Source organism: Scomber japonicus, chromosome 3 (assembly GCF_027409825.1).
Source record: "Scomber japonicus isolate fScoJap1 chromosome 3, fScoJap1.pri, whole genome shotgun sequence".
Lineage (NCBI taxonomy): Eukaryota > Metazoa > Chordata > Actinopteri > Scombriformes > Scombridae > Scomber > Scomber japonicus.
The window spans coordinates 15,908,910-15,936,609 of NC_070580.1; the positions used below are offsets into that span (position 1 = coordinate 15,908,910).

General features: G+C 42.6%; 1 protein-coding gene across 2 annotated transcripts; it reads left to right on the forward strand.

Moving 5' to 3' along the window:
- rassf5 (Ras association domain family member 5) lies at positions 1–27,614 on the forward strand. Of its 2 annotated transcripts, XM_053316743.1 has the most exons (6): positions 1–1,121; positions 14,924–15,042; positions 23,997–24,110; positions 24,439–24,772; positions 24,861–24,976; positions 25,169–27,614. In XM_053316743.1, exons 1-6 carry the CDS (start codon positions 308–310, stop codon positions 25,310–25,312), a joined length of 1,641 nt encoding a protein of 546 aa, XP_053172718.1. In that variant the 5' UTR covers positions 1–307; the 3' UTR covers positions 25,313–27,614. The 2 variants fall into 2 exon arrangements, with proteins under 2 accessions (XP_053172718.1, XP_053172719.1); XM_053316744.1 differs by lacking the exons at positions 1–1,121; positions 14,924–15,042 and adding an exon at positions 18,097–18,700.
- Positions 27,615–27,700: the final 86 nt, after the last annotated feature.

Sequence of the window (27,700 nt, forward strand, 5' to 3'; positions counted from 1 at the left end):
TGTCTGTGAGTAATAGTTAACAAATCATATGAGTAATGAGAGAGTTAAATGATATCCAATTAAGTATCCTAATAGTTCATTAAGTGATGTCAAATGAAACGTACAGTATGAACCAGGGATTAGTGCGCGCTCCTGTTGCTTTAAAAGGGTGCGCGCCCACGGTTTTTAAAGCTGTCAATCCCCCTGCGTCACTACTACACGCTTGTCGCGGACGTGAGTTGAGTTTACATTCAGGGCACGGAGTGAAAAACACACCAATACACAATCTAAACAGCTGAACGCACACGATTTATAAGGTAACAGGAGAATGGCATCTGCGAGTGTAGTGAGTCCGCACAGACTGGACTCGAAGCCGCAGCTCCTGGTGCTGAAACTGCCCGGCGGGAAGAAAATGCCGAGGAAGTCATCCTGGGAGAAGATGATCAGGAAAGGCTTGGGGAGCGGCGGGGAGTGCGCATCGATCACTGCTGGAAGGGAATTGGGAACTCACTCGTTGTCTTCGGGACTAGCGGGAGAAACGGCGGTCAAAGGAGGCATGCCCGGTGAAGGATGCGGAGCTCCGGCCGCCCCTGCTGCGCCACGTAGCCCGGACCGGGACAGAGAGGAGGGCATCACGGACAGCGCCGGGCACACCACAGGCTGCACACGAGCAAGTCAAAGCGGGCACATTACCAGTGACCGCAACAGCAACATTGAGTGCGACTCCAACCACAACACAGGTGGTCGGAGGGGAAGTCTCATGAGGTCGGGCACCAATGTCATGTCAAGCGCATCGGTTGCGAATGGGCACAAAGGAACGCAAAGGCGCCGGGACTCGGCACACGGGAGACGGGACTCTCGGAAAGGAGACAACGGACATCGGAGCATCTCATCCTCCGCTACGACTCAAGAGAGCGGAGGTCTCCCGCTGGAGCGCCTCACACAGGGCAGGACCGGAGTCGTGAGGCTGGCCCGTAACGAGCGTCCTCGCCGGGAGGCCTGGTCCATCTTCCCTCAGGGGGTAGACCCCCGGGTGAGGACAGAGACGGGAGAAGGACACCGGTTCGAGGCCAAGCTCGTTAAGCAGGCCTGGTGTGATGCCTGTCCTCAACAGATTACTGCGCAGGCAATTAAATGTCAAAGTAAGTAGATTCATAGTCCACCCATTTTCCAATTCCTAAACTACATGTGGTCGATTTTGACCTGTTGGTCCAATAAGGGACCAGCCTGTTTTGCTCAAAAACTCACCCTGTTCCTACTGCAAACCAAACGCACACATTTAAATGGATACAATACATTGTATTTTCCTTTTTCAAACTAAATCTCAGCAAAAATTGTGTGAGGGGAGTTTTGCACTTTGTTTCTGGTAAGAGCTGGGTAATGAACTCTTCCATACTGGTGTCTCGTGTCTGTGTGTGTTGATACACAAAAACGTGCGGATGTGACTTTGAGGGTGAGCCAGTGTGACGGGGAAGGACATAACTGAGCATTTTGCTCCACTGACACAGCCAAAAATTATCCATGGAAAGCCCATTATCTTGTCCTTCCAGCTTTGCCTCCTGGAGCGCTCACTCTGTGATTTGCAGCCTCTGCTCAAAGAAGCAGGGAAAGATCATCTGAGTGGTCTATTTGTGTGATCCAGAACAGTGGAAAGCTCTGTAAACGTCAGTTAATTGTAAGATTTCTTGTTTGTGTATTTGATGGTGTGTTTAAGGCAGTCAGACGAGTTTCTGGGGTCATGTGCCACTCTGATGACATCACACCCACCTGCACAGGTCTTGGACACATGCAGTTTAGGCCAAGACAATTTGACCTGGCAGTGTCCATATGTGTTTAATCTAGTATAAATAAACACATGTACACGCATAGAGTACCAGTCAAAATTGTATACACACCTTACTTTACAAGAAACATTAAGCTCAATATCTCAGTATCAGCTCCTTGGTCTGCACTTATGTGTGTACAGTACATGCATCGGATGTGCACATGTGTCAGTGAGTGCATGCGGCTGCTGAGTTGGCATTGTGTCAGCAGCACTCTGTCATGGGGAGGCTGCATCACCACAGCAGTGTGAGATAAAGCAAATTGAAGGAGGGAAGGATAGTGAGAGAAAAAGGAAAGAGAAACAGATGGAAGGGAACCGATGGGAGATGGAACGAAAGGATGACAAGTAGTTGGGAACAGAGGTGACAAAAATTGTGCAGAGTCAGAGGAGAGGTGGAGGGAGGCAGGGTGATAAAAATGAGGAGAGACAGAGCGCTAGAACTACAGAGACGGGGAGGAAGGAGTGAGGAATAGGGAGAAAAGAACAAGCGTTTGTCCAGCACTGCAGAGCTGTCTGATTTAGTGTGTTATCAGCAAGAGCTCAGTGGAGCGAGAGCAGAGATTACTGAAGCACTATTCACTCACACACACACACACACACACACACACAGAGTCATGAGTTTCTTTATAACCCAAGAACCTCACTGACTCCACTTTTTTTCCTCTTCACTAGTCCCTTTATGGATCAGGCTAATTAGCAGTAGCTTTATGCTGCCAGCAGCTGACCTCTAGATAGTAAATTATCCCCTTTTTTCTCAGAAAACATCAGAAGTCGGTGTGGTGTACAGTCATGGGGGTCACCGGGACATTTGTGACAAGCAATACAGATTTAGTGCATTTATGGGTATTTTTTGTGGGGAAAAAACATAACCAAAACTGCCAAAATAGAAACAGCACACACACACACACATGCTCTTCTTTCAACTACACCCAGCAAATGACAGGGAGTGAGAGAACGGGAGGCCTCGCAACCATAAACAACCATCATTCTGTGCCTTTGTCTTGTTGTATCCCTTGCTCCCTCTGCCTGTCTTTAATTCATCACCCTCCCTCTATCTAAGTTGGTTTAGTCTCATATGAAGCTTATAGAAATGCAGCTCGTCCTCCCCTGGGACAGTAGAGGGTTCTGTGATGTGGCCTTGCCCCACAGTGGAATCTGTCAATCCAGCCAGACTATCCAGTCTCATAGTCTGCTGCTCTGTTGTTGTAGACGTGAGGTCCTTTGACTTTCTTTTCTACTGCTGGCTTTCGTGCTTCTTATTATCTTTATTGCTCGTCTCGGGAATTAGATGTAGGTTTGGTTTGTGGTGTGTTCAAGACACAGCAAGCCTAACACTATATAAATAAATACAGGCTACATGCATAGAGGCCAGAGCCAAATGTGGCACTATAGGCTAATAGGACATAACATAATGAAACATATGACCAACATGTCAGATGATACGACAGTCTAGACATCTATGAGCTCTGTAGATCTGCTTTACTGACACTAATCTGGCTCATTTAAAGAACTATACTCCTCATTTATCCACAGTCTTTCACTCCTAAAATTGCTATAAACAGATATTAGAAAAGCAAACTGTACAGCGAAGCTCAGTGTCTAACAGTGCTATAAATCTGTACAGTAGGTCTGTCTTATATCCCATTATTGGTTGTTTATCAGTCCTCTCTTGACATGACTCGTCATCTCTCCATGTTGTGCCATTGGGGAACGGCAGCCTCCTTAATCCAAGCTCATTGTGTCTCCTTACTGGGATTATGTCTCTGGGATGGAGAAATTGGGATTTGTAGGCTAGACTAGCAGACAGAGTGAGACGTCAGATTGATATTTAATTAAAGCTTTCAGGGATCCATGCTGTTGTGGTTCCTGTGCTGTGTCACAGCAACAGTACAAGACAATTATCTTATATACACACTTTATCCCCCCTATTTATCACCCCAACGCACCATATGAACAGTTAAAAATGGAGTTATCAGCAGGTTTAAGGACATTGGAATGTCTTTATTAGTGTATTTATCCACTATTGTAATGTCTATAAATAGATTTAAAGCCATCTTACGTACACTGTAAGTATTGTGTGTACTCAAATATCATTTATAATATATGATGAGAGCTGTGTTATAATTGTGTCATCAAGTATTTGTTAACTATCCATAAACAAGATATTGTGGCTTGATAAGGAGAATTATCACAGTTATCATAGTTGACACATACATAATAAACCTAAATCACCATGTACTTATTTAATACGGTACAGTGGGTCGTAAACAAGTAATTAGGTGTTGCTTACAAATGCTAAATTGGGTTAAAAAAGGGTTGCCAATAGCACATTTTACATTTGCGCTCTTAATGAGGGCTGCAAATAATGCTTGTGTTCACTATTTAATTTTGTTGTTGTTTGGTGGTGTTTTTTCAAATAAAAGATTTAATTGTTTAGGTTATAAAATGTCTGAAAGTAGAAAAGAAATGCCCATCCCAGTTTTCCAAAGTCTATGTTAATCCCCAAAATGTGCAACTTAAAATGATGTCAAATGGAGGAAAGAAAAAGAAGCAGCAAATTCTCACATTTTAGAAGCTCAAATCAAAAAATCTTTGTCATTTTTTTTATTGATAAATGACTTTGAAAATGGCGTCGGTCAAACTAGACACACAATTTCAACAGTTTGTCACTACTTTCAACAAGCATGTACTTAAGAGATTGTCCTTAGTGGCCATGTCTCACTGCATACTTTGATTTATTATTGGTTCTGCTAGCCTGTATGTCTCTGCTCTTCATGTCAGACAAGGTGAATGCCCCAGAGATCAGAACTCCTCAAAACCTGATTTCACAACAAGAAAAAGCACAATGAACTATGTTTCTGAGTAATTTATCACGTGCGGTACATCTCAGAATTATTTACAGACCAAAGGAAGTTTTAATGGTATTTGTGTTGACATATTTGCAGAATAGAGATCCTCATTGTCTTAAATCATCTACAGCAGCACATGTGGGGTCGTCTGCTGGTCACTGCATAGACAGAGAGGAACACACACACACACACACACACACCTAAAAACACATACTCACATTTGCCATAGACCTTCACAGTTACCCTCCCAGTATTATTCTTAATGCTCCATGGCATTCCTGACGTCTCTCGCGGATGTATTTTTTTTTTCTTCCCTAAACTCTGTTCTGTCCTTATTCTTCTCCATCCCTGGTCTACACAGTGTGGGCCTTGTCTCTGAAAACCCTCTCATCCATTTCACATTGGTCCTCTCAAAGCTCCATTCACAGTGAAAGAAGAAAACATAGGAGGAGGGTTGTGTTAAATGGCTCATAACCTTCTTGTCCCGGCATACCATTGCCCGTGCCACTCTGCCAGACCTGCGATGGATATAGTTTTAACTACACTTCAGCCAAAACATTCCTTCAGAGCTCTTGTGTTTCTGCACTCTCCTCACTGTGCATCGTTGCTCTGCAGCATGTATGGCAGAACAGTGGGGATTTTCAACCAGGGCTATATTTAGGTTGCCCTTGGTGGATAGTGATAGCAGGACTGCAGAGGAAGAGGTGGTTAGGGTAGAGAGGACAGGACAAAGACATTCTTAAACATGTAAGTTGAGAGAGAGAGATTTTTGATTATTAGAAAGATGCACCTGACATCATCCAACATAAACACAACAGGCACTGCAGAGATGACATCAGAGCATAACCTTCTTATGGTATTGCTCTTGATTATGTCATACGCTTGTGGGTGAACATCCTGTTCCAAAAAACTCTTCGATTTTAGAAGTAGGGCAAGAGGAGAATCCCAGTGGCCCTCTCGCTCTCTCTCTTTCACAGTGCATATTAATAACCAGTGGATTGCGCATCACCTCATCCCACACACACAAGCACCCAGACACACAATTGAGGTGATGCATGTCCTTCACACCATCAAGATATATAACTCTTGTGGGTTAGACGTTAGACAGGGCGACTGAGTCATTTCCCCTCAACCAGGCTGTGGGTTTCACACCGAGGAGACAGAAAAAGGTGGGAGCAGAAGGACGGCAGCGTGGATAAGCGGCTCTGCAGTGGTTTGTGATTGCTCTATTGTGTGGAGATCCCAATTTTGGCCTCCACTACTGAATGAAGTGTATACAGTCGACCGCTGAGGGGACGGGAAACGAGTACTGCTCCTGTTGCTGGAAAGAGAGGGGACAGAAAAGCCAGGACTGTCTGCATTTGGGGGTCTCTGTCTCTTTAAGCTGGCTGTTTGTTACTGCAGAGTGTGTGGGTGCTGCAGTAGAGAAAGAGAGAGAGGGGGAGAGAGAAAGAAGGGAGAGAGAGAGAGAGAGAGAAAGAGAGAGGGTGAGGGAGCAGTGATAACAGAGACGGTAGGACGTCAGAGGAACAAGTAGCACAGCAGTGATTTAGGGGCTCATGTCCGCACGCTTAGGTGTGAGGAGGAGCGCTCAGGTGCAGGCCAGAGAGGAAAAAAAGAGTGAGACAAGTAGAGAAGTGAGAGGATTAGGGAAAGTGTGAGGAGTACAGGTGGAGGGGTGGCAGAGCGGGTGGAGAGGGGGCTGTTTATTCGGAGCGTGGCACCGGTGGCAGAGTGGCTGCGCTGGGATGGCAAAGGGGGGCACTGGGGGGGCTGGCGCTGGGGCAGTCCTCAGAGGGACAGGGGCAGCCAGGGGCAGGACAGGAGGGCCAGCGAAGGCTACGCACACAGGACGGTGCCTGCCGGTTGGTGCCACCATGCTCCCTCCATGGCACAGATAGCACCTCTCGTCCCGGAGGAAGGGACAGCGGTTGGGGTCGGGTCTGGGGAAGTTGAAGCGGTCAGGGTGGGCAGAACATTTCTCGGTCAGGTGTCTCTGCGTCTGGAGGAGGTCAGGGGGGATTCGGAAGGGGAAGTCGGCAGTGCCTGCTTTGGACAGGTGTCACGCCGGCTGGGGCGGCTGCTGAAGAGGCTGCCCAAGTCTCGCTCCTGGAGTGACAGCCTGAGGATCATCCGAAGATCATCCTCCAATGGATCGCTTCTCACCACTTCAGGTATGGAGAGGACAGGAGAGTGAAGTGTGCGCAAATAGTGAAAATTTAAAATTGAGATTTAGAAGTTGCACAAAAAGAGCTGATCAGTTTTTCAGTGATGAAAAGGGGTCAGTATTTTAGAGCAAAGAGGAGACATGATGAGTAGACACTTTTGCCTTGTGTCATGATGAGCAGGGTTGGCTTCAAAGGCCGGCTGTGGGCCAAAATATTTGGGTATTGTGTGCATCAGTCTGCCTATCTTTGAACTGTAATACCCTCCAAACCTGTCACTCTTTGTCTATATGCCCCCCCCCCCCCCCTATTGGCTGATCTATCCCCCCTCGCTTTGTATAAGAGCACATAGTGTCTATGTTTGTAAGATCAGGTATGAGCAGTGATGACAGAGGCTAAAGATTGGTTGTAAATGGCAGAATAGTCCAGTAAACTGGTAATATCAAAGCAGCAACAGTGATCTACAGTGTTTTTGTGTCTCTCTCTTTCACATATACACACGCAAACACAGACGACCTATACACATTTTCAATTTGTCAAGAAAATCCTATGTAAGTAGATTATCATATTGACTTTCATATTTGTACCAGGAATTTGAGATAAGAGTGAGGCTGCAGGAGGCTACATAGCATCGATTTCTTCCCCATGTTTTCTCCAAATAGATGACTGGCTAATGCAGGTTCTTTAGTGGGGGGGCTGCTGATGAATACGTAATGTATCATTAACACAAAGTGTGGCTGGGGTGAAAAGAGACAGGGAGAAAAAATGGACGGGTGCTGCAGAATTATTGATTCATTCATAGCAAGAGACTGACAGTTGAATAAAGGCAATGTTTTAGTTACAGCTCTTTTTTGTTTAAGTGTGTGTGTGTGTGTGTGTGTGTGTGTGTGTGTGTGTGTGTGTGTGTGTGTGTGTGTGTGTCTGATAACACCCTGACCATACATGACTCAGAGAGCTGCTCATCAGAAAATCACCACTCCAACTGAATGAAGTGACGTCACGCTGCAGCCTCAAAAGCTTAAGAAATACAACACCAGCTACCACAGACAGTTAATGGATATTTTAAGGTGGTGTTTCCCTGGAACCCAGTTAATCCTCAGTTCCTCTTTTATAACTTCTTCCATCTATGATTATTTTCTGCCTATGTCATGATCTTGGATGATGCTCATTATCTGGAAATATAATAACTTGGTGACGGAAGTCTCAGATGTGGTTAGAAGGCATGATGATTATTGAGGCTGTATGTGTTCATGGCCACGGCTAAGCTGTTATGGACATAACTGCATATTTATTTCAGAGGATGCTATAGTTCATTTATTGCAAGTTCTTCCTACAAAGGGATTGGCAATATTTAGATATCACTGTGTATCAGGTGTTGTTGGAATTTAGTATATTTGGGTTTTGGACTGTTGATCACATAAAAAAAGACATTTGATGACATCCGATTGGGCTCTTAGAAATGACAACAGTCGATTTTCATGACTTTTTATGAACACAACGAACAAGAAAATAATTTTCTGATTAAATAATAATTAAAATACTGATTGGTTGTAATCCTATTAAGGTTTTTGTTGTACGCATTTGAAATATTTTATCTGGTGATGCATAGCAGAAGAACACATTTTACTGCACTAAAAACTGTGTGTGATTGAACTTTGAGGTTCATTCTTGACCTTGGAAATGATCATTTGTCAAAGAAAAAAAAAATTCTTCTGGAGCTTTCAGTTACATATTGTGACCTTCATTTCCAGATGGAGTTTGCTCAGTCGTCATGGTGATGGTTCAGTTATCATCATGATAACAGGCAGTTTTATACAGCTCCACACATCACATGTTGCCAATTGAGAAAAATATATTTCATCAGCTGATGAAGGCCATGAGATGTGGCTGAAAGCGCATGAAGAGATATAGTAAATGGACCAAGAGTTATGAATATTTTGTCACATCAATTTGATTGTTTCATGTCATTTTTCCTATATATATATTTTATTGTCAGAATAGTGTTTTTATCACTATTTTGAAATATTAAGGCTCTACAGCCCAGTCCATCCACACAGATGGTTGAGCAGTTGGAATATACAGAACACTTTTTGAGGTGGCAAACAAACAAGAAAACAATAAACTTACAATACTAACAACAAAGTGAGACACACTCAGTGTTACTTTCTGTGGAGACTGGTGTAAAAGTCACTGGTCTGTGTGTGAGGTAGTTCCAAGAGCCATATTATGTTTGTTGGGTAAAATGATTTCAGAATGACTTCAGGAGCTGAAACAAAGAGCAGCTGTTTTTAGCGTAACAATGCATTCTTGATTAGTTTACTCACCATAAAAAGATTTCATAATCTAAGTTCTGTTTTCCCAAAGATTAGCATCCATCTAAAATTATGAAAGGAATCCACTAAATGATGAAATAAGGATGTGATTATCAACTTCAGGAATGTTCTCAAGAGGCAAAAACATTCCCCTTTAAGCATTCGACTGAGTCCATTTGCAGTTCAGATGGAAAAAGCATTTCAAAAACAAATTAAAGCTTGGCTCTCTTGTTTATTTGTTTAGTTCTGTGGAGCATCTGTAACTAGACAGATGGATGACTTGAAAGAGAGGATAGACACACTGCAGTGATTGAGATGAAGAATGTCAGAAATTAAAAACTGAAATTAATTTTCATACACAGATGTCAAAGTGAACGGGGTCAGATTTTATTTAGGTTGGGACAGATTTGTTCAGTCATGTCTGGTAGGTCAGCATATGAAGTGCTTATCCTGTAAGCACATTTAGTGAGTGAAAGAGACAGCATGTAAGAAAATGAAAAAAAAGTCATATTTAATTTAATGATGGACTGAAGGATGGAAAATTGTATAATGAGTAGCACGGTGTGTTTGTGTGTGTGTGTGTGTGTGTGTGTGTGTGTGTATAAGCTACAAAGTAGGAGAACATGTATAACTGCTCTAAATGAGCTCTGATGGGATCAGACTAGATAAAGCCCCCCAAAGACCCCAAAGCTGTTCTTAATTCCTTCGTAAGACCTGCAGAGCTTCCTTTAGATTCATTAGTGACTGTGTTAATATCTGCCCCCACATTATAGCTACCTAACCCCTATTTACCCCCTCCTCCCTTTTGTCATGGAGACAAGGAGGAAGAAAAACAATGTGTCTCTCTCAGTCTCTCTATCTGGTGCCATACAGACATCCTCCATGACCTGAGAAACACCACTAATCTGTATCCTTACCCTCCACTGTCTGTCCCACACCCACTGTCTCACAGAAAAAACAAAACACCCACATCCCCTATCTTCCAGTTCCACACACACACACACACACAAACAGCACTTAGTCCAGGTTTCACCACACACAGGAACATCTCAGGTTACAGCAGATGATGCAGAAACAGGACAATTTCCTTGGTCCTCCAAAGCACGATGGGAGTGGAGAGAAAAAAAAGAAAAGAAAAACATTTTGGGAGTCAGAAAACAGAAACATGACCGTGGAATTTTTTCACTTGGCAGCCTCCTCCAAGACAATCTGAGTGCCCTCTTTTGAGAGCATAATTGGAGCTGTTTAACACAGTGAAATCGAAGCTCTTCCTTTCCTGTCTTCCGTCACAGCGGGTGTTATCGACCCAAGTGCAGCAGTGGAAGTTAAGACAGCCACCACATATAGATCTCTACATAGTATAAATCTAAACTACCTTATCTCTTTCCACTGCACTGATGGAGTTTCCGTGTGCCTTTTCCTCTCTTCCTCTCCATCTCTGTCTGTTTCTATCTGCATCATCACCCCTCTCTGTCTGGAGGCAGTGTCAGTTTAAAAGCAGTCAGACTGGAATGGTGGGATGAGAGACCAAGGAGGAGCATGTGTGCGCATCTCCTGCTGAGGAGAGGCCTGTCTAGCATGGCGACACATAACACCACAGCCCTTATTTCTTGTTGAGGCAACACACACAGCCTGCAGAAATTATGGCTCTGTACAGGGGGTAGAGATGCTGATGAGTGTTTATGGCTCAACTTCATTACATCTCTTCTATCCTGTCCTCACATGCAGATGCGTGTGCACGTTTATGCGTGTTCACTTAAATTAAATTGTCTAAATTTTATAGTAGTTTTATTTCACCAGGAAATGCCTCTCTGAGGTTGAATAGCTTTTACAGGAGGATCCTGAGTGGCAGCACATGGTAGTTACAAAACATTATAATTCAGACCCAAAAGGAAAGTGAAATAGAAAAATAGAAAACCACACACACACACAAACACACAAAACTCGAAATACACAAGATGTATTAAGATTCAAAAGATATTATATATACCAGTTGATAAGGATAAAAGAACAAAAAGATGTATAACTCTGCAGTTCTTAAAAGTATCTTAAAAGGTCAGTCAAATTAAATGGTCTCTAAATGCTGTCAGCCAGATTAACTCACCTTCAATTCATTAATACATTTAAAAGAGTCCAGTGAGGCAAGAGTTTTATGTGTGACTGAAGCACATTCCAGTCAAACAGAGCAGAATACATTAAAGTCATTTTCCCTGGTCCAGTACAGAATTTTGATTTTCCAAAACTTAAGGTGAAATTATTTAAAAATGACATCTTCAAGACAAAGACCAGGGTTTCAGCCTCAGCTCCACGTTCCCATTGAACATCAGATCATTTTGGAATGCCCTCAAATGTCCATCGGTTCAATAGTCTTTGTTGCTAATGGGTTGGTTATGTTGTCAACTCTCATTTTTTGGATTGGCGTTCTGACTTCAACATGTACTGCTGTAAAGGATAAGTGTATCTTTCAAGTAAAGGATAGCAAAAATGAAATAAATCATACTACTATTATTTGTTTACGTAGCCTGCCGAGCTGGTGGAAGTTGCTGCCAGATACTAACCAATCATAATAGACTGGGCCATGGACTTGAAAACAACTTCTCCTAAAAATCCAGCTGTGGGGAATCTGCCTTTTTCTTTAAAGTCAAGCAACTTCCCCATTACACATCCTGCGTAACACTGTACTTTCCACTGGACTACAAAGGGAACCCCCTGCAAGTCCTAACATGGTGTCCGGAGGGTTTTTTTTTTTTTTTGTCTCAGATACTCGAAACCAGTATCAGGCAAGAAAAGTCACACAAGAAAATATGTGCAGTTTGCTGACTCCTCTCCTCTCTCTTACTTTCTCTTTCATTCCTCTCCTTCGTGTTTCTCTCCGATTGTACCTGTGTCAGCATGTCTGTGTAACCTTCAGAGCCCTTATGGGTCACTGGATCACTGCTGCACTTTCTCCATCTGCTCATTAGTACTCACAGGCACGCAGCATCCCAAGGAGGTGTACATAATACTAGGTGTGTACACACATCGAGAATACACAAACATGTATGAATACATACAACAGAAGGTCTGAATCGCTTCAGTGTTACATGTTACAGAAGATCACTGAAGCAACTGAAATTGTCTAAACTATAATACTTACAGTCTTAAGACTTAATTCTCCAAACTCAAGGCCATACCTGTGGTTAGCTCAGAGTGTAAAACAATGTGTTTTCACAAGGATATCAATACAAGATACACTGCAATTGTCAGCACAAATATATTGTACTACAAATTTCTGTGAACATGTATCCCCAAAACTTGAAAAGCTGGTTTCCCTGTGTGTAAATATGCATGTGTCCACACCTTATCAGCGTGGGAATAATCTGGATCGTAGGTGAACCGTGATTTGCTGACGGTGGTGTATCACACTGTAGGTGGGTCTCACAGGAAAGTTTCCACTTCTGATAGTTCCTCATGTTTTTCTTGCACTTCGCCCAGCAGCAATTCCTGTCTTCAAAATTAATTATCAGGTGAATGGTGAAGGGTGGGCGTCTTCTTTAAGTCACTGCCAGCCAACAATAGCATTGATTTCTGTCTTGAGACACTAAAATATCACAACCACTTGACTTTGTAATGAAGTTCTTTGAGAAATTTAAAATGTAGGACAAAGTCAAGAGGTTGTGGTATGTAGCACAACTGGCACGCTAGCAGTTATAGCCTTTAAACTTGCATTTACTTATTTTGGGGGGGACAGCAAAAACAAGCTGTGAACACAACATATTATCACATTTTAAGTTGATATGCTGAACTTGTAGGTACTGTATATGGTTGCCTGTGCAACATCCAACACATACAGAGCAACATTAACATTCATTTGGAGCTGTGTTTTTGGCCACCTGGTAAATGTAACTTATCAGTAAGAGATCCCCTTTACACTGCACATAGTGACTTGATTAATTGTCATTTTGAGGTATAAATTGTAGGTGCTTTAAGTTTGGTTGATATAATTGGAGGCACATTTTCCAATCTAAAATGAAAATGGATGGAGTAAATGAAGGAAAACAAAGTGGAAAAGGCAGGAAAGGAGTTTCTCTCCTCCTTTCCCCTTTGTGTTTCCTTTCCTCTCTTTCAACAGTGACCTCTAAACGGTCATGAGCAGTATATCCCTTATCTGAACGCTCCTCTTTCCTAGACACATCCCTGCTGTCAGTGATACTCTGCAGCCCTTCCCTCTCAGTCTCCCTCTTCCAATCCTGTCTTTGTCACATGCACACATACTTATACCTTCCTCTCTAACGCAGTGACCTCTAAACTGTCATGAGCAAGGTATCCTTTATTTAAACTTTTTCCCCTTGCTAGACAAATCCCTACTGTAAACCCTGTCCTGTTTCTCTTTACACTCCTTATCCATGCTTCTCTGTATTACAGAAATTCAACAATCAGGCTCACTGTATTCCATGTTGCTGCAAGATACATGAAGCATTCAATTCCTAAACAAGGAATTTTTTAAAAATTCCTGCAGTTCTGGGCAATAAAATAAAAAATAGCTGGTGGTTATTCTGAGGTTCATAGCTAATTGATAACTCAAAAAAAATCTCCTTACACAACGTTCTATAAGTGTCCGAATATAAGCAAGCTCTTCTCTTTCAACAGTGGTCAGCTAGAAGCGTGTTACCATGGTAACGGTGCTGATGCTGCGAGATGCAGTGCTGTCCAAGCCTGTGCAGGATACAGACAGAGCCTATACTATCAGTAGACAGGAAAACAACAAGCTTGGCTTAGCTCAGACATGCAGCACTGACTGCATAGAAAACAACAGTTATTTATTGTATTAAAGCATTTTAAGCATTACTGCGTGCGCACCATAAAAATGGATCTGACTCAGAGTTTCCTCAAAACTGTAGTCCTCTCTTTTAGCCATGTGGTTTTAAAATCTCTCTTTTTTATTTAGCACAGATTTCACTAACAGAAGAGATGTGAGATGTGAGGCTGTGGGTGTCACTGGAAAGCCTCTGGGCACAATAAAGTCTGCACGGCAATAACAAGCCAAGGCTGTCATATGTGGAACCAACTAAAAATTAAAGAACAACAGTGAGCTATTTGGGGAAGTACTGGGGAAGTACGTAAATTCATTCTTTTCCAGCTGAGCTGTAGTTGGGAGTTGACCATACCAGCACTGCTTGTACACTTTGTTGGCCTTGAATGCATAAGTGGATAGTCCATTGTTGTAATACATTATGTCTGTTATATAATGTATTGGTTTCTGTTATGTTCATTGCTGGACCTTGTACAATACATCCATTATAAATTGTGCAAATTGTCTGCACCAGAAGATATCATATTTCTTTTAAGACAGTGCTACACTGCTATACATGCAGTATTTCTAGCTATATGTGGTAATGACAGAAGTGGATTTCAAAGGTGTAACTATTCAGGTAGTGACTGAGCTAATTTTTCATGTTACATGTTTTCATGTTTCATGTAAGTTGAGAGGTGTATCTTATGTATGCAGAATTTAATCTAGATGCATTCAAACACGTGTTGTCAGTTACTTTATTTATAGTCTAATTGGCTTGCATGTGTGAGTCTGGTAGTAGCCACTAGATGGAGGTAGATTTCTATGTAATGGGAGCTTTTGCACAACCGCATTATGTTTGATTGAATCAATGTGTTTTGGCTATCTGGTTCAACTCACACACTTACAGCTGACTAAATAATATTACACTTCCTGACAAATACACAAACTGCTGGGTCAGTGTGGGACAGTGTTTTATTCACTACTCTTTTTTCTGATTGGTGTGTTTTTGTCTTCGTCAGACTGTAGCTACACCTGTCACCTGGAGTGTGAGAGTCAGGTCCAGGTGGACTGCAACCAGAGGGACAGGCAAGAAGCTCCATCTCCCAGAAGCCACTGCTCCACAGCTCCTCAGCACAAGGTGAGCATTTCATTTGCTGCTAGTGTAACATATTGTATTAGTAGCATTAGACTTACCTTAAATAAATATAATTTCTGTAGGGAGATCAATAAATAACAACAACATTCATCTATCATTTAGTGTAGTGTGGTGTTGTGTGTGTGTTTGAGTGTGTATGTATGTGCATGTGTGCGCGTGTGTGTTTTCGTGTGTGTGCACATGTGATGCAGAGGTCTACATGAGCCTGGCAGGGTTCATTCTTTCAGCATCTCTCTAAGCCTACACTTTTACATAACTGTTCTCCTCTTTCACAACGTGCCTCCCATGCCTCTGTCTCAGCAGTCTGCTTACAAATTTAAATATGCACTCATTTGATTTTTTTGGTCACAGAATGTTCCCAGGACAGAATATGCTATGTCACATCAGTATCTGATGTACTTTCCTCTCTCTCTTCTGCCTGCTCTCTTCCTCTTATGGCTTCCCTTAAGCTTGTAGTCTCCCTGTCTCTCTGTCCCTCAGTACACCGTTGATTTATTCAATCAATGATGCCCTCCCTTTCTCAGCCTCTGTCAAATGAATGCAAACTAATTAGGTTAATCACTGCTCCCAGTAGGGGTTTCTATTGTAGCATAGCTGAGTTTGCGTAACCTGTTCTTGGATTGTTCTGCAGGCTTGTGGAATGCTACATTATTTTGAAATATAGTAAGGTGTCAGATGACATGGTTAAGACTGACTGGTGATTCAAGTACCAAAAGAAAATACTTTTGTACATCAAATTTCTGTCATGCCTCCATACTCTCATACTGTACGATACATTGAAAATATCTACCAGTACAGTTAAATTAAATATGTAGAGTGTGTGTGTGTGTGTGTGTGTGTGTGTGTGTGTGTGTGTGTGTGTGTGTGTGTGTGTGTGTGTGTGTGTGTGTGTGTGTGTGTGTGCTTGTGTGTATAGGATTCTGCTCCTGGCAACCTGGCCTCAGTCACCCACGCAATGTAGTCCGGCACACACACATATTCACACACATACACATCATGCACGAGAGAGAGCTGGATAACCCTTCGAGCTTGCAGCAGAATGTTGGCAGCTACTCTATGCCCAAGGAGGCAGATCACACAAAATTGGATCCCTGGTGGTGTGCCAGGTAGTACTCTGCTTCTAGAGAGAATGAGCAAATACACACAATCATGCTGCCCTGAAATATGTCGATGGGAATGGCAGGAACTAAAGCAAGAGAGGATAGTATCTTTTACCAAATGTCTCGTTTGTCTGAAGTGCTCCTACTCTCAGCAAGTTAAATGAGTATGTAATTAAAGATAATGAGCTAAAAGTCAGAATTACGTGAGCATTGATGTCTATCTTGGAGTTAAGTGAACTAAGGGTCCCTTTCCACACTCCCGTTTGGTTCATAGAGGACATTCATGCTGTTCCCTTCTCTCCCCAGTTTATTTCCTACTGTCCCCTTCTCTCCCTTTTGCTCACCATTATAGCAGCTCATCTGTGTGTGTGTGTGTGTGTGTGTGTGTGTGTGTGTGTGTGTGTTTGTGCAGTTGTGTTCTCTTTCTCCTTCATTTTACAGGCCCTTATTATGTGTGCATCAGCAGAAATTGATCCACTTTTCTACTAATATGCACAGACAGTACTAGAGTCACACATACATGATGCACACAGACCAGGTTTCATCAACTTGAAGCTCACAGGAGTGCCGTTCAGCTTGCATGTGTGTGTGTGTAGCATCCCACCCCCTGTGTGCTCCCCTGCTCCTGTAGTGATTACACTGATGGAAGCGAGGAGTAGAGCTGCAGGTATCAGTCTTCAAACCTGACAGAAAGACACTCAATGAAATGGTGACACCCTGCCATCCTGCTGCTCTCCTGCAGTGTATAACTTTACGTGCAGTATAATCCTGTCTGATTAGGTTTTAAAATCATATCACACACACAGAAACAGCATGTGCAGAATGATGCACGTATGGGCGATCAATCTTAGCAGTGACCGGGGCATTAGCGGCTTTTTGATGAAAGGGTCACCAGCAGAGTCAGAGGGCAGATTGAAGGGTCAGCGTAAGGTTAGAAGTCACTGTTATCTCTGTCATGAGGGCAATCATTCATTATTTTCTTAATCTTACTTTAAGCACCATGAGCCCACCTCTCCACCAACAAACCACCGGTGGTAGTGCAGATGTGTTTTGTGCAGTTTTTCTGTATTGTATCTGTCCCTGACTGGCTTGGCTTTTAACAAATTAGTCCTAATTATGACATGGTTCTACATAAAACCCACGTGTGTATGATGGTTGTGATGTTTGTAGTGAATGGGGGCATGCTGCAGTAGAATCTCACTAACAGAGCAGCCATCTTCCTCAGTCTCCACACTACTTCCTGTCACTGCAATTTTGCTGCTCTTACGTATGTAAAACAGGAGCTGTGAGGCTTCATATCTCTCACTCATCAGCGTTCCTCTCTCCACTTACCCATGCCTCTCTCTCTCTCTCTCTCGCCCTCTGTAAGAGGAAGTGGCCATGCTCTGCAGGGTGCAGTAGCGAGAGAGAGAGAGAGAGAGAGAGAGAGAGAGAAGGGGGAGGGAGAGAGAAGGGGGAGGGAGCTTGCACTCAACATCAGATGGTTGAGCAAGGCTGCAAGAGAGTGAGGGAGGAAAGCGGTTATAAAGACAGAGAGAGAAAAGAGGAGAGGGAGGACGAGAGTAAGAAAGAGTGGGAGGCATCCGTCTCTCTGGTAGTATTGCCAAAGCAAAAGAGAGAAGAGGAGAGAGGAGGAGCTCAGGGTCTGTGAGTGTCTTATTGCTGCAGCCAAGAGATCTTCTGTCGCTGTTTACCCTGGACACCGAGGACGGATGGATGCTCACAACGATAAATGCCGGCATAATTGAGCTGCTGCTGCTGCTGCAACAACGAGGGGACTTGAAGCGAATCTGCAGCTGTGTGTTCAATCAATGCTATTTGAGACACAAAGCAGGATGAAACCAGGATGTGGTATTGCATGCGTGTCTGTATGAGCGTTTGTTTGCACGTAAAACAGGTGCTCTCAGGTGAACAGGATTAACTTGAAACCAAGCTGTAAACTGACTCCTTGATGCCAATATGTGCCTGTCTGAGACAATAACATACTGTGTATGAGCGTGTGCATTCTTAACTGCGAATGACCAGGTTCATATATGGTGCACGCGTGTGTGACACTGGCGTCAGAGCAACACACATGCACGTCAGGAGGAAGTGACACGTCTGTGCTTGCTCTCGGATTTCCTGGTCCCCTCTCCGGTGGCACTCAAAGCGGCGAATCTGAGCCAAGCTCACCTGTCTCGCCCTTACAGGTGGGACTTCAGCTCTCTGGATGCCTCAGCAGAGGAGCGCTGCCTTTTTCCTGGATGACAGGACGGTTAGATGCGTATAGACTGTGACTGTGGGTGAACATCACATCAGCACCGTGTTTCGAGATAAACCAACGCTTCCTCAACCCGTCAACGTGCTGGTCTGGTGCTTCTGTGCTGGTTCCAGAGGCCATCCCCAGCCTCTCCATGACTGTCAACACAGTGCTGACCCCCTCCATGACCAGCAGTAACAGTATGAGCAGTGGGTACTGCAGCCTGGACGATGAGAGCGAAGACTTCAGTTTCTTCACGGCTAAGACCTCATTCTTCCGCAAGCCCAAGCATGCAGCGAAGGTACAGAAATAGTACTAGACTCTGACATATAGATGATTTGGTTTGATAAGGCAAAATCAGATGGGTCAAGTAGCTGGTGTTTCAGTTGGGCAGGGAAACAAACTGCCATTTCTATCAAAAAATATGCGACCAAAAGCAGAAGTATCAAGAGGAAGTGGTGAATTTTCTTGTATGCCTTAGGCCTCTAGGTGTGTGTGAATGCATGTGAGAGTGTAGGAAGAGGTTACTGTCATACATCTGTTGTGTAACATTGCCGCCCTGTCAGCCTTATTCATCAACCTTGATGCTTTTTGGCAGCTCGTTTATCCTGTGAGTGGCTAGAATAGATTTAGCTTCATACTCTGAAAACCCTGTTTCTAGAGTGTCGGTGAGAATGCTCCCGATCATACCGCTGAGTGGTTTCATCCCAGACTGTTAACAACAGAGTTTGAAGTGTTTTGACACAGATACTGAGTAAATGATGTTAACCTACAGATTCCATAGAGGCTTCTTCTCCACAGTGCGTGGGAGAGGTTTCCGTAGAAACTAAGCCGGTACTTTTGCACTAGAATGTGTCTGCATGTGCGAATGTGAATATGTGTGTAAGGCAACTACTTAACTGTAGCAAACCATTTTTCTTGTTACCATAGCAACTGATGGTTTTGTTAGCACACTTTACTCACTTCACCTTGGTTGTGGTCTGCCGTACATTCGCATGTAATTGTGTCATATACCACAACGGCAGTATACACTTCTTGCTTTGCAGGGTGTTAGGCACTGCTTGTTTGTTGTTGGGGCTTTTGCCGTGATGCACAGTATGTGATCGATTTATTTTCTATAGCAGAAAAGGGAAAAAGGATAGAAAGATCATGAGTATGTGTTTGTGGTTGAAATGACTAAAATTACAAAAACATTTGCATTTATGCAAACATGCTCAGCCCTCTTCTTTCTGCCCTGGTCCTGGCAGTGCCTTTCATGCTTGATTTGGAGAATGTCTAATCTCTGAATAATTGACCAGCTGTGTTGTCAGCATGTGGAGTTAGGGTTGCTGCCGTGCTGAGACAGAAGGGTATTGGGGTTAGCTTGTCTGGAGCTGCCAGCGCAGATATTGCCAGCTGATGGGGCCTTATTAGTCTGGCAGCTAGAGGAAAACGGTTTGAAATAAAATATTAGCAGCATTGTCAGCTATAGCACACAAGAGAGAATGGCTTTCCATCCTCAAATTGAGTGGAGTCCTCTGAGCAGAGAAGCTAAAAGCTGCCTTGCAGTGCACTGCATCTTCTCGGAGCTAGTGTCCTGTTTTTTCCCCTCTGTTTGAATATGAAAAGGAGTTATGCAAAGAAGTATGTGGCATCCTGTGAAAGAGGTGCTTTGTATATAAGGCATTCAATATGTGTCACTGTGTAAAGTCTACTTGTGTCCTCTTACTTATACAGACACACAGGGAGATACTTACATTCATCAAAACTGTGAAAGGGGACTCCATATCTTCTTTTCTTTATGAATTATTTCCAGAGCTGAGCCTTTTGCTCCAGATAAGCCGATGTGTTTTGTGTGCATGTGTGTGTGTGTGTGTGTGTGTGTGTGTGTGTGTGTGTGTTCACTGTAGAGCAGTGGGGTGGGTATAAGTATTTTTCAGTGGTCTGCTTTTTGATGCAGTGAAAATGAATGAGCTACATCCCTTTTGGCTATATAAAATACATCTACACATACAAATGGAGGTTACACATGGTGATAGACAGCCTCATACATTGTACACAGAACTCATTAGACAACATTGTGGTGGAATTCGTTTTATACTCATGTACTGTATGTCAGTAAGCACAGTTACTTAGCATGAGCATTTCTATTTTGTACAGCTTCCACTGCACTGTATTTCAGATACAATATCAGATTTTTAAGTGCATTACATTTGTGAGGGCTGTAGTTGATAGTTTATCACAGATAAATATTGTCTGTACCAAATGCATAATGGATGACAAACTATAAAATATGATTAATAACAATAGTATAAAACTACTAGAGACACGATACAACATAAAAATACTGCAAACACAATAAATAACTGGTGTTTCACCACTTTTTACAATGTGGTATTTTGTATGAGCAAAAGATCAGAGGAGTTTCACCATTGTATGCTGTCTGCATGTCTGTGTGAGCATCTACTTGTACTTGTATTAGTCATCAAGTGGGGGACATAAACTGTTTACATAGTCATAAATTGGGGACTAACCTCCCTTTTGGGGACAAAAAGCAAGTCTCCATAAGGTTAAGGTTCAGGTGAATAAGGCCAGTAGTTGTTAATGTTAGGGTGAGTGTCCTAGAATTTAATGGAAGTCAATGTAATGTTCTCTGAAGTGATGGAAACACGACATTGTGTGTGTGTGTACTTTTGGCAGTGGCACACAGCGGTCTCTGAGCTGTGAAATAGAATCAGCGTGTGTGTTCTTGATCAGGCTTCTCATCCTCGACACTTGACCTAGTAAAGGCGTTTTACTAACTCATGCTGTGATCAGTGTGTGTGAGTTTGTGTATATGTGTGTGTTAGTTAAAAATGTGTCCACATTTCATTCTTTGTATTATCTGAGTGTTGCAAATTTAGTTCTGACTGCACGTCAGACATCTGACTGTATGTCCTTAGAATTACTGGCCAGTTGTAATGGACCCTAGAGTCTAGTGTTACCTGAAGATCACAATCTCAATTACACACATACACACATACAGGTTTGACTGACAAAGTCAAGAGTGACTTCAAGTTAACAAAAATGTGTTCAGGTTATACACACCCACGCACACACACACACGCACACACAGGTTTGGCTCACAGCTTAATACCGATTACTTTGCAGTGACATTTCAAACAGCCATATGACCTCTCTTGTCTGATCTCATCAGAGTGAGAGCATCAACAATTACTCATCACAAACCGAGCAGTGTGTGCGTGTTTGGGTACATATGTATCAGCATTACATATACGCATGTGTGTGTCACCCTTATGTAACATGCCTAGAGCTTACACACTTAAGCTGCCTTACATCTGAATGACACTAATAAGCTGGATGATATAGCCTGTGTCTGTCAGTCACCTGTAGTGTAACTACTGTCGGGAAGGTGACAAAACATTTGGCTGGAACACATATTCTCAGAGGCTGGGAAATATTTTATTGGAGTCATCGTTTGCTATGAGTAAAGAGAACATATTCGAGTATGACCTGTGTCATCAGGTGCATTGTTTGCTAGGGTACTCCATACTCTGCACTGTGTATGCTCAGTGAAAATGAAAGCAATAAAGTGTAAAAATGAGAGCAGTTTGGTGTATGAGATTTGCCTAAACACACAAGATTCTGCTTTAACCTACAGTCATAACTTCAACATCACATCTGCAAACAGTGATCTACTGTGGGGAAGTGAAGAGTTTTCATTTCTTAAATTTAATCACCTCACAAAAACGTTGACCAAGGTGTTAGTTCCCCTGTAAGAGAAACTATCTGTGACCACAGATAGACCGTGTGCAGACTGTGCGAGCCTGCACAGCGTTCACATCTCTCTGTTTCTGTTTCTTGAGGGTCATTTGCTCCTCCATGACCTGGTCCAAGTCAGGGTGGTGTCCCAAGACTTTGTGGAACTCACAGGGGTGGAAACTGCACTATTGTCCCTCTCTATTGTCTTCTGGCCAGTGGCCACTCTCACTGGTATGCAGAAAGGGAGGGCAGGGCAGGGCACTGCCTCGGATACATTTAGAAACTCTCATACAAACACAGGAATTCCTGTTTGGTTCTTTTTCACTTTGTTGCCTTTGACTAGGAAGGAATTTTAGATGCTTGTCAACTCCTGTGTAGCACTCAGATTCTAAACCTCTGATTGCACTGACTGTACATACTGTTACCAACAGTTTCATTAAACAGATGGGTTATTTTAGTATTTTGGGATTAGCATAGTGTGGGGTTGCATCCTAATTAAAAGGGATTTCAATGACTGATTTTGGTTTTGTATGGCCACAACAGCTTCCGCTAATTTCACTGTTATTACAGTGCAGTCTGGGTATTTACCATGATAGCAGGGCTGTAATTGCACAGAGGAATGAATGATAATAAACACAGAAGAGAGATAACAGCAGCAACAAAAAGAGTGAACTATGTTGCAAAATCAAGTCATACACGCAAGCACATTCTGAATCATGTCCTCACTTCTGACATTTATCTCTATCATTGAATTTTAAATATCACCTCTTTTTTCCTGAATGTCAGCCAGGATGATCTAAAGTATGTGTGTGTGTGTGTGTGTGTGTGTGTGTGTGTGTGTGTGTGTGTGTGTGTGTGTGTGTGTGTGTGTGTGGTCTTTATTACCACAAGGTGCCCCAGTCTATATGTGTCCACACACACAGATATATACACGTACTATGCTTATGCACACTGCCTCTGTATGTAATGAAACAGTGACTTCATCACACAACCTGAGGACTCCCCTACAGAAGCGATTCCTGCCTTGCGTTTCCCTCTCTCACGCTCTCTCATATGCACACATAGTCTCTCTCTCACTGCCCCAGAAAATGCAAACGAACTGGAGAAGGAAGAAAAAAAATGCTATTGTGAGATAGAGAGGATGCATCCCTGTACTATAAATAACCCAGTCAAACTCTGTGTTGCTAAGGCTGGCTCAGCAGCCACTCTTTCATCATTCCTTACCCCTTACTCGCGTCTTTCACTGCCTCCCTCCTCTGATGCCCTCTCTCCTCTCCCCTTCCTTTTTCTTTTATTGCTTTTTCTTCCATCTCTCTCTGACTCCTTGTCAAAGAGGGAAAATTAGTGAAAAAGAGGCAGCCCTGTCATTATGTTCTCGTACTGTGATGCTGAATGTGTTATTAGCTCCATTCACAACCTTTTCTGTCCCCATGTAGAGCACACAAGCTGGAGAGTTGTGTAAGCATGCTGAGGAGAAAGAGATAGCAAAGTGTCTCTATGAATCCCTATCAGCTACAGTCAGAGCAGCAGCTTATTTTCTCGAGGCGTACAAAGATGGAGGCTAGTATTGTTATCTAGAAAGACCACAGAGTGCCGGGACCAGGCAAAGATGCCGCTGAGTCGTGTTTTTACCAAATATGTCACATGACATGCCTGTGAATCAGTCAGTCCACTTTTAAGGTGCACAGGGTGGAAGGACTACATATGATTATATCTATTCATAAACTTGAGCAAAGCAAGCAAGAGCCTTTGTTTTCTACACAACTGAGGTAGCACCATCTGCTGGTTAAAATGGAGAGTACTCTTGAATCTTTATAATACTGACTTTAATAATCTCTCTTTCTCTCTGCTTACAGAAGAATGAGGGAAAGGAGGAAGACGAGGGAAGGACAAAAGACCTGTCAGAAGAAGAAGTGCGGACCAGAATAGATGCATATAATGCTCTAGTCTCTGAGAATGGCATGAAACTGGTGAGTTTTGAGTATGGTGGTGGGAAATGTCACACTAACAATGACAGAGAGTGTTTAGAGCTTCCTTGCTTTCTGAATTTCATGAATAGAAACAGGAAGTTGAGCACAGTGTTGCAAAATATAATAGAGAAGTTGTATATCAGTTTGACATAATGTGGGATTGATTAGAATTCTTATCCACAATATATTCTGCATATTGAAGTCATCATTAAAGAAACATGATTTCCTTAAATAGAAGAATATACACATATCTCATGTGTAATTTCTTACAGTCGTACTACAGTATAATGCACATATCAATGTCTATTTCTTTCTCTCCCTATTCCAGGCTTCAGATGGAGCTTACACAGGTTTCATTAAGGTACACCTGAAGCTCAGTCGACCTGTCACAGTCCCCCCTCTTGAGCAACAGGGCCCAGAGGGAGCATCTAGGCAGACAGGTGGCCGCAACCGAGCATCATCAGAGGACCACAAAGGGACGGAGAGTGGGCAGAGTGACAAGAGAACATCCTTCTACTTACCACGCAACTGTGTGAAGCAGCTCCACATCAGCTCTTTGACCACGAGCAAAGAAGTCATTGAGGGCTTGCTGAAGAAGTTCATGGTTTTGGACAATCCCTGTAAATTTGCATTGTACAGGAGGACGCACCGTGACGGACAGGGTGAGTCTTTATCTAGTCTCTGGCTCATTCACAGAAAACACCAAATGGAATAAACAGCACTGAAAATGTTTTTATTTCTTTTTGTCAGATCTGTTCCAGAAGCTTCCTCAGTGTGAGCGACCTCTTCTTCTGAGACTGATAGCAGGGCCTGACTCAGAGAAGCTCAGCTTTGTCCTTAAAGAAAATGAGACTTCAGAGGTGGAGGTGAGAAAACACACAAACATGTTGTTATTATTGTCCTATTTTTCTCACAATGAAATTTTTACATTCTTTATTTGGTATGAAAAGGAGAAACACAGGCTGCTAAGATGAAATACAGCTTAAAAGACATTCATAAGGCTAGTAACAAAAAACAATAATTACCTGCAGTAGTGTAATCATCTGTTTCTTCAACAGTGGCATGCATTCTCTGTCCCTGAACTACAAAACTTCCTTGTAATCCTGGAAAAGGAAGAGGCGGAGCGTGTGCGAACAGTGGAGCATAAATATTCCATATACCGAAAGAAACTACAGCAAGCCCTACAACAACATGGTCCCTGACCTCCTCACCTGTTACCTTATAATCTCAACCCAGGGAGAGACTGAACCCTTTGAACGCTGACCCCTCAAGACCCCATGATCTATTCAGAGACTGGAGCCAGAGCTTAGCTGGTCTCCACCCTCCACATATACATACAAACATAGATGCACACACATCCACAGAGGCATACCCTTTCTCAGGACGCATACAAGCCCCCTCCACCCCCCCACCCCCAACATGCATACATTCGGAAAGAATTAGGGGGTTGAAAGCGACGTGAAAGGCTACATGGTGTATGGACTGCTGGCAGGTCTTCATTGCCAGGGAGGCCCCACACAGAAAGATCTGCAACCCTGACTTCAGATATTATTTGGGACTGAAATGAATCAGTGGTGTTTTTAAAGATTCCCTCTTCTTCTTCTGCTACTGCTGCTGCTGCTGCTACTGCAAGTGTTACTTATGCATGAGTCTCTCTCAGCTCATCCCCCTTGCACAGTTAGAATTAAAACAGAAGGCATGATTCCTTTTTTAGCATCTATTTGGAATGGAAGGACAATCATACTGAGTGTTTGTTTTTGTTTCTTTCATTGCAAGTTTGGAACAAATTTTTGTTGCTGGAATATGAGATGTGTGGATTTGTGTGGGAGGTGTTTAGAGTCCAGGTTTGAGCACTGTCCATCAGTGCTGATGCTTAGGCAACAAAAGAGGCTGTGTCTTGAGTTGGGTGTTGGAACAGAGTGGAATGCAAGAACAAGAGAGCAAAACCATTCTCTGATTTTTCTCAGGGAGCCCGTGTTGAGCAAAGACAAAAGAAGGAAAGAGAACTCTTTTTCACCTTAAACCATCTTAGCCCAAAATCTACATTTATTTTATCTGTATGATTCCACATTCCTACTTTAACAAAAAGACTGTCAGGTGCTTCGCTAACAGAAACATATTCAATCAGACCCAGTTACCACCCATCCTCCAAACAAGCAGACACGTGCACAAACATAACCTCTCCTCAGACGATAACAGTGATTTCGTTCTCATTTCTCCCATCTTAAATCCAAATCTCACCAACGATGCATGAACTCCACCTGCAAATGAAGCAGTCTGACTGAGGCAATTATCATTTTCCATATGCTGTTGTTGATACATGGCTTGTATTTGAGTGTGAGAAGATTTTTTTTTACACCAAAGCTTAGAGGGACATATCTATTGAGAGGATTTTAAAGGGATGAGAGATGTTTATCGAATTAAAGGTGATGTATGTAAAAATGAAACCAGCTTCTGTTTTGCACATGTAGATGCAGGTCACTGAACAGTCCACAACGCTGTAGAAACAACAGGGCTGGGCATGCATTTCTGTTTTTCCTTCCACCCCAATCAACAAAAAACAAACAAAAAATATATGAAATTCATAATAATGGCTATGATGTACCAATGATGTGTTTGCAATGCATATGTATTATGTAGACACTGGAAAAAGAGTAACAAGGTTTAACTTTGTTGTTGTTACGATGAATATTAATTTTATTATTCTTTTGGTATCATTCCTTCTGGTTGGTGTGTGTGTGTGTGTGTGTGTGTGTGCTCATCTTGGGCAGTGAGGATAATGTGAATAGTGTTTTATATAATGAGTGTCTGTGTGTCATCAGCGCTCAATCATTTGGCCTCACTTATTAAGTATTGAAACATGCATTGAATTCACATGTAATATACAACATTACAACTCAAAATTAGGATGTTGGATTAAAAAAAAAAAGTATTTGACATGCATGTATCATCAAATTAATGCATTTAACCAAAGCATTTAACCAACTTTCACATACTCCTTTGTTCATTTATTTGATAGAAATACTGATAAATGAGGCCAATTGTCCATAAGCACATTGCTTCTCAGTCAACCCAAACCTGCTAATTTTATTTAGCCCCACCACCCAAAGCCCAAGCTGTTCCTGCTGGCAGTGCCTTTTGTTTCATGTGCCCCTGTGTATCTATGTACAGAGTGTTTCTGCACACAGGTGCCTGAGTGTATGTATGGGTGCTTTTGCATGTGTGCAAATTTGTGTTGGGTGGTGTTGTACATGTAATTTTTCTTTCTGCCCCTGACCCTTAACACTCATGTGTCTTTCCAACGTATCCTACATATGTATGTGTGTGTATGCGTGTGTGTGCGTGTGGTGTATGCATCTGCGTGTTATTTATTTCATGGGTCACACCATCCACATGTCAAGGATTTTGAGACTTAATGCTTTTTTTGCAATTTATTTTGTTTTATTTGAAGAGGCGTGTATAAATACATCAGTAGAACTGTACATAATATCAAAATGAAATAAAAAGGTCATCCCTTTATGAAAATGTTCTTGAGTCTGTATCTTTGTGTCCGTTGCTCCTACATGGTTTTACTGAAGGCCTTACAGCAG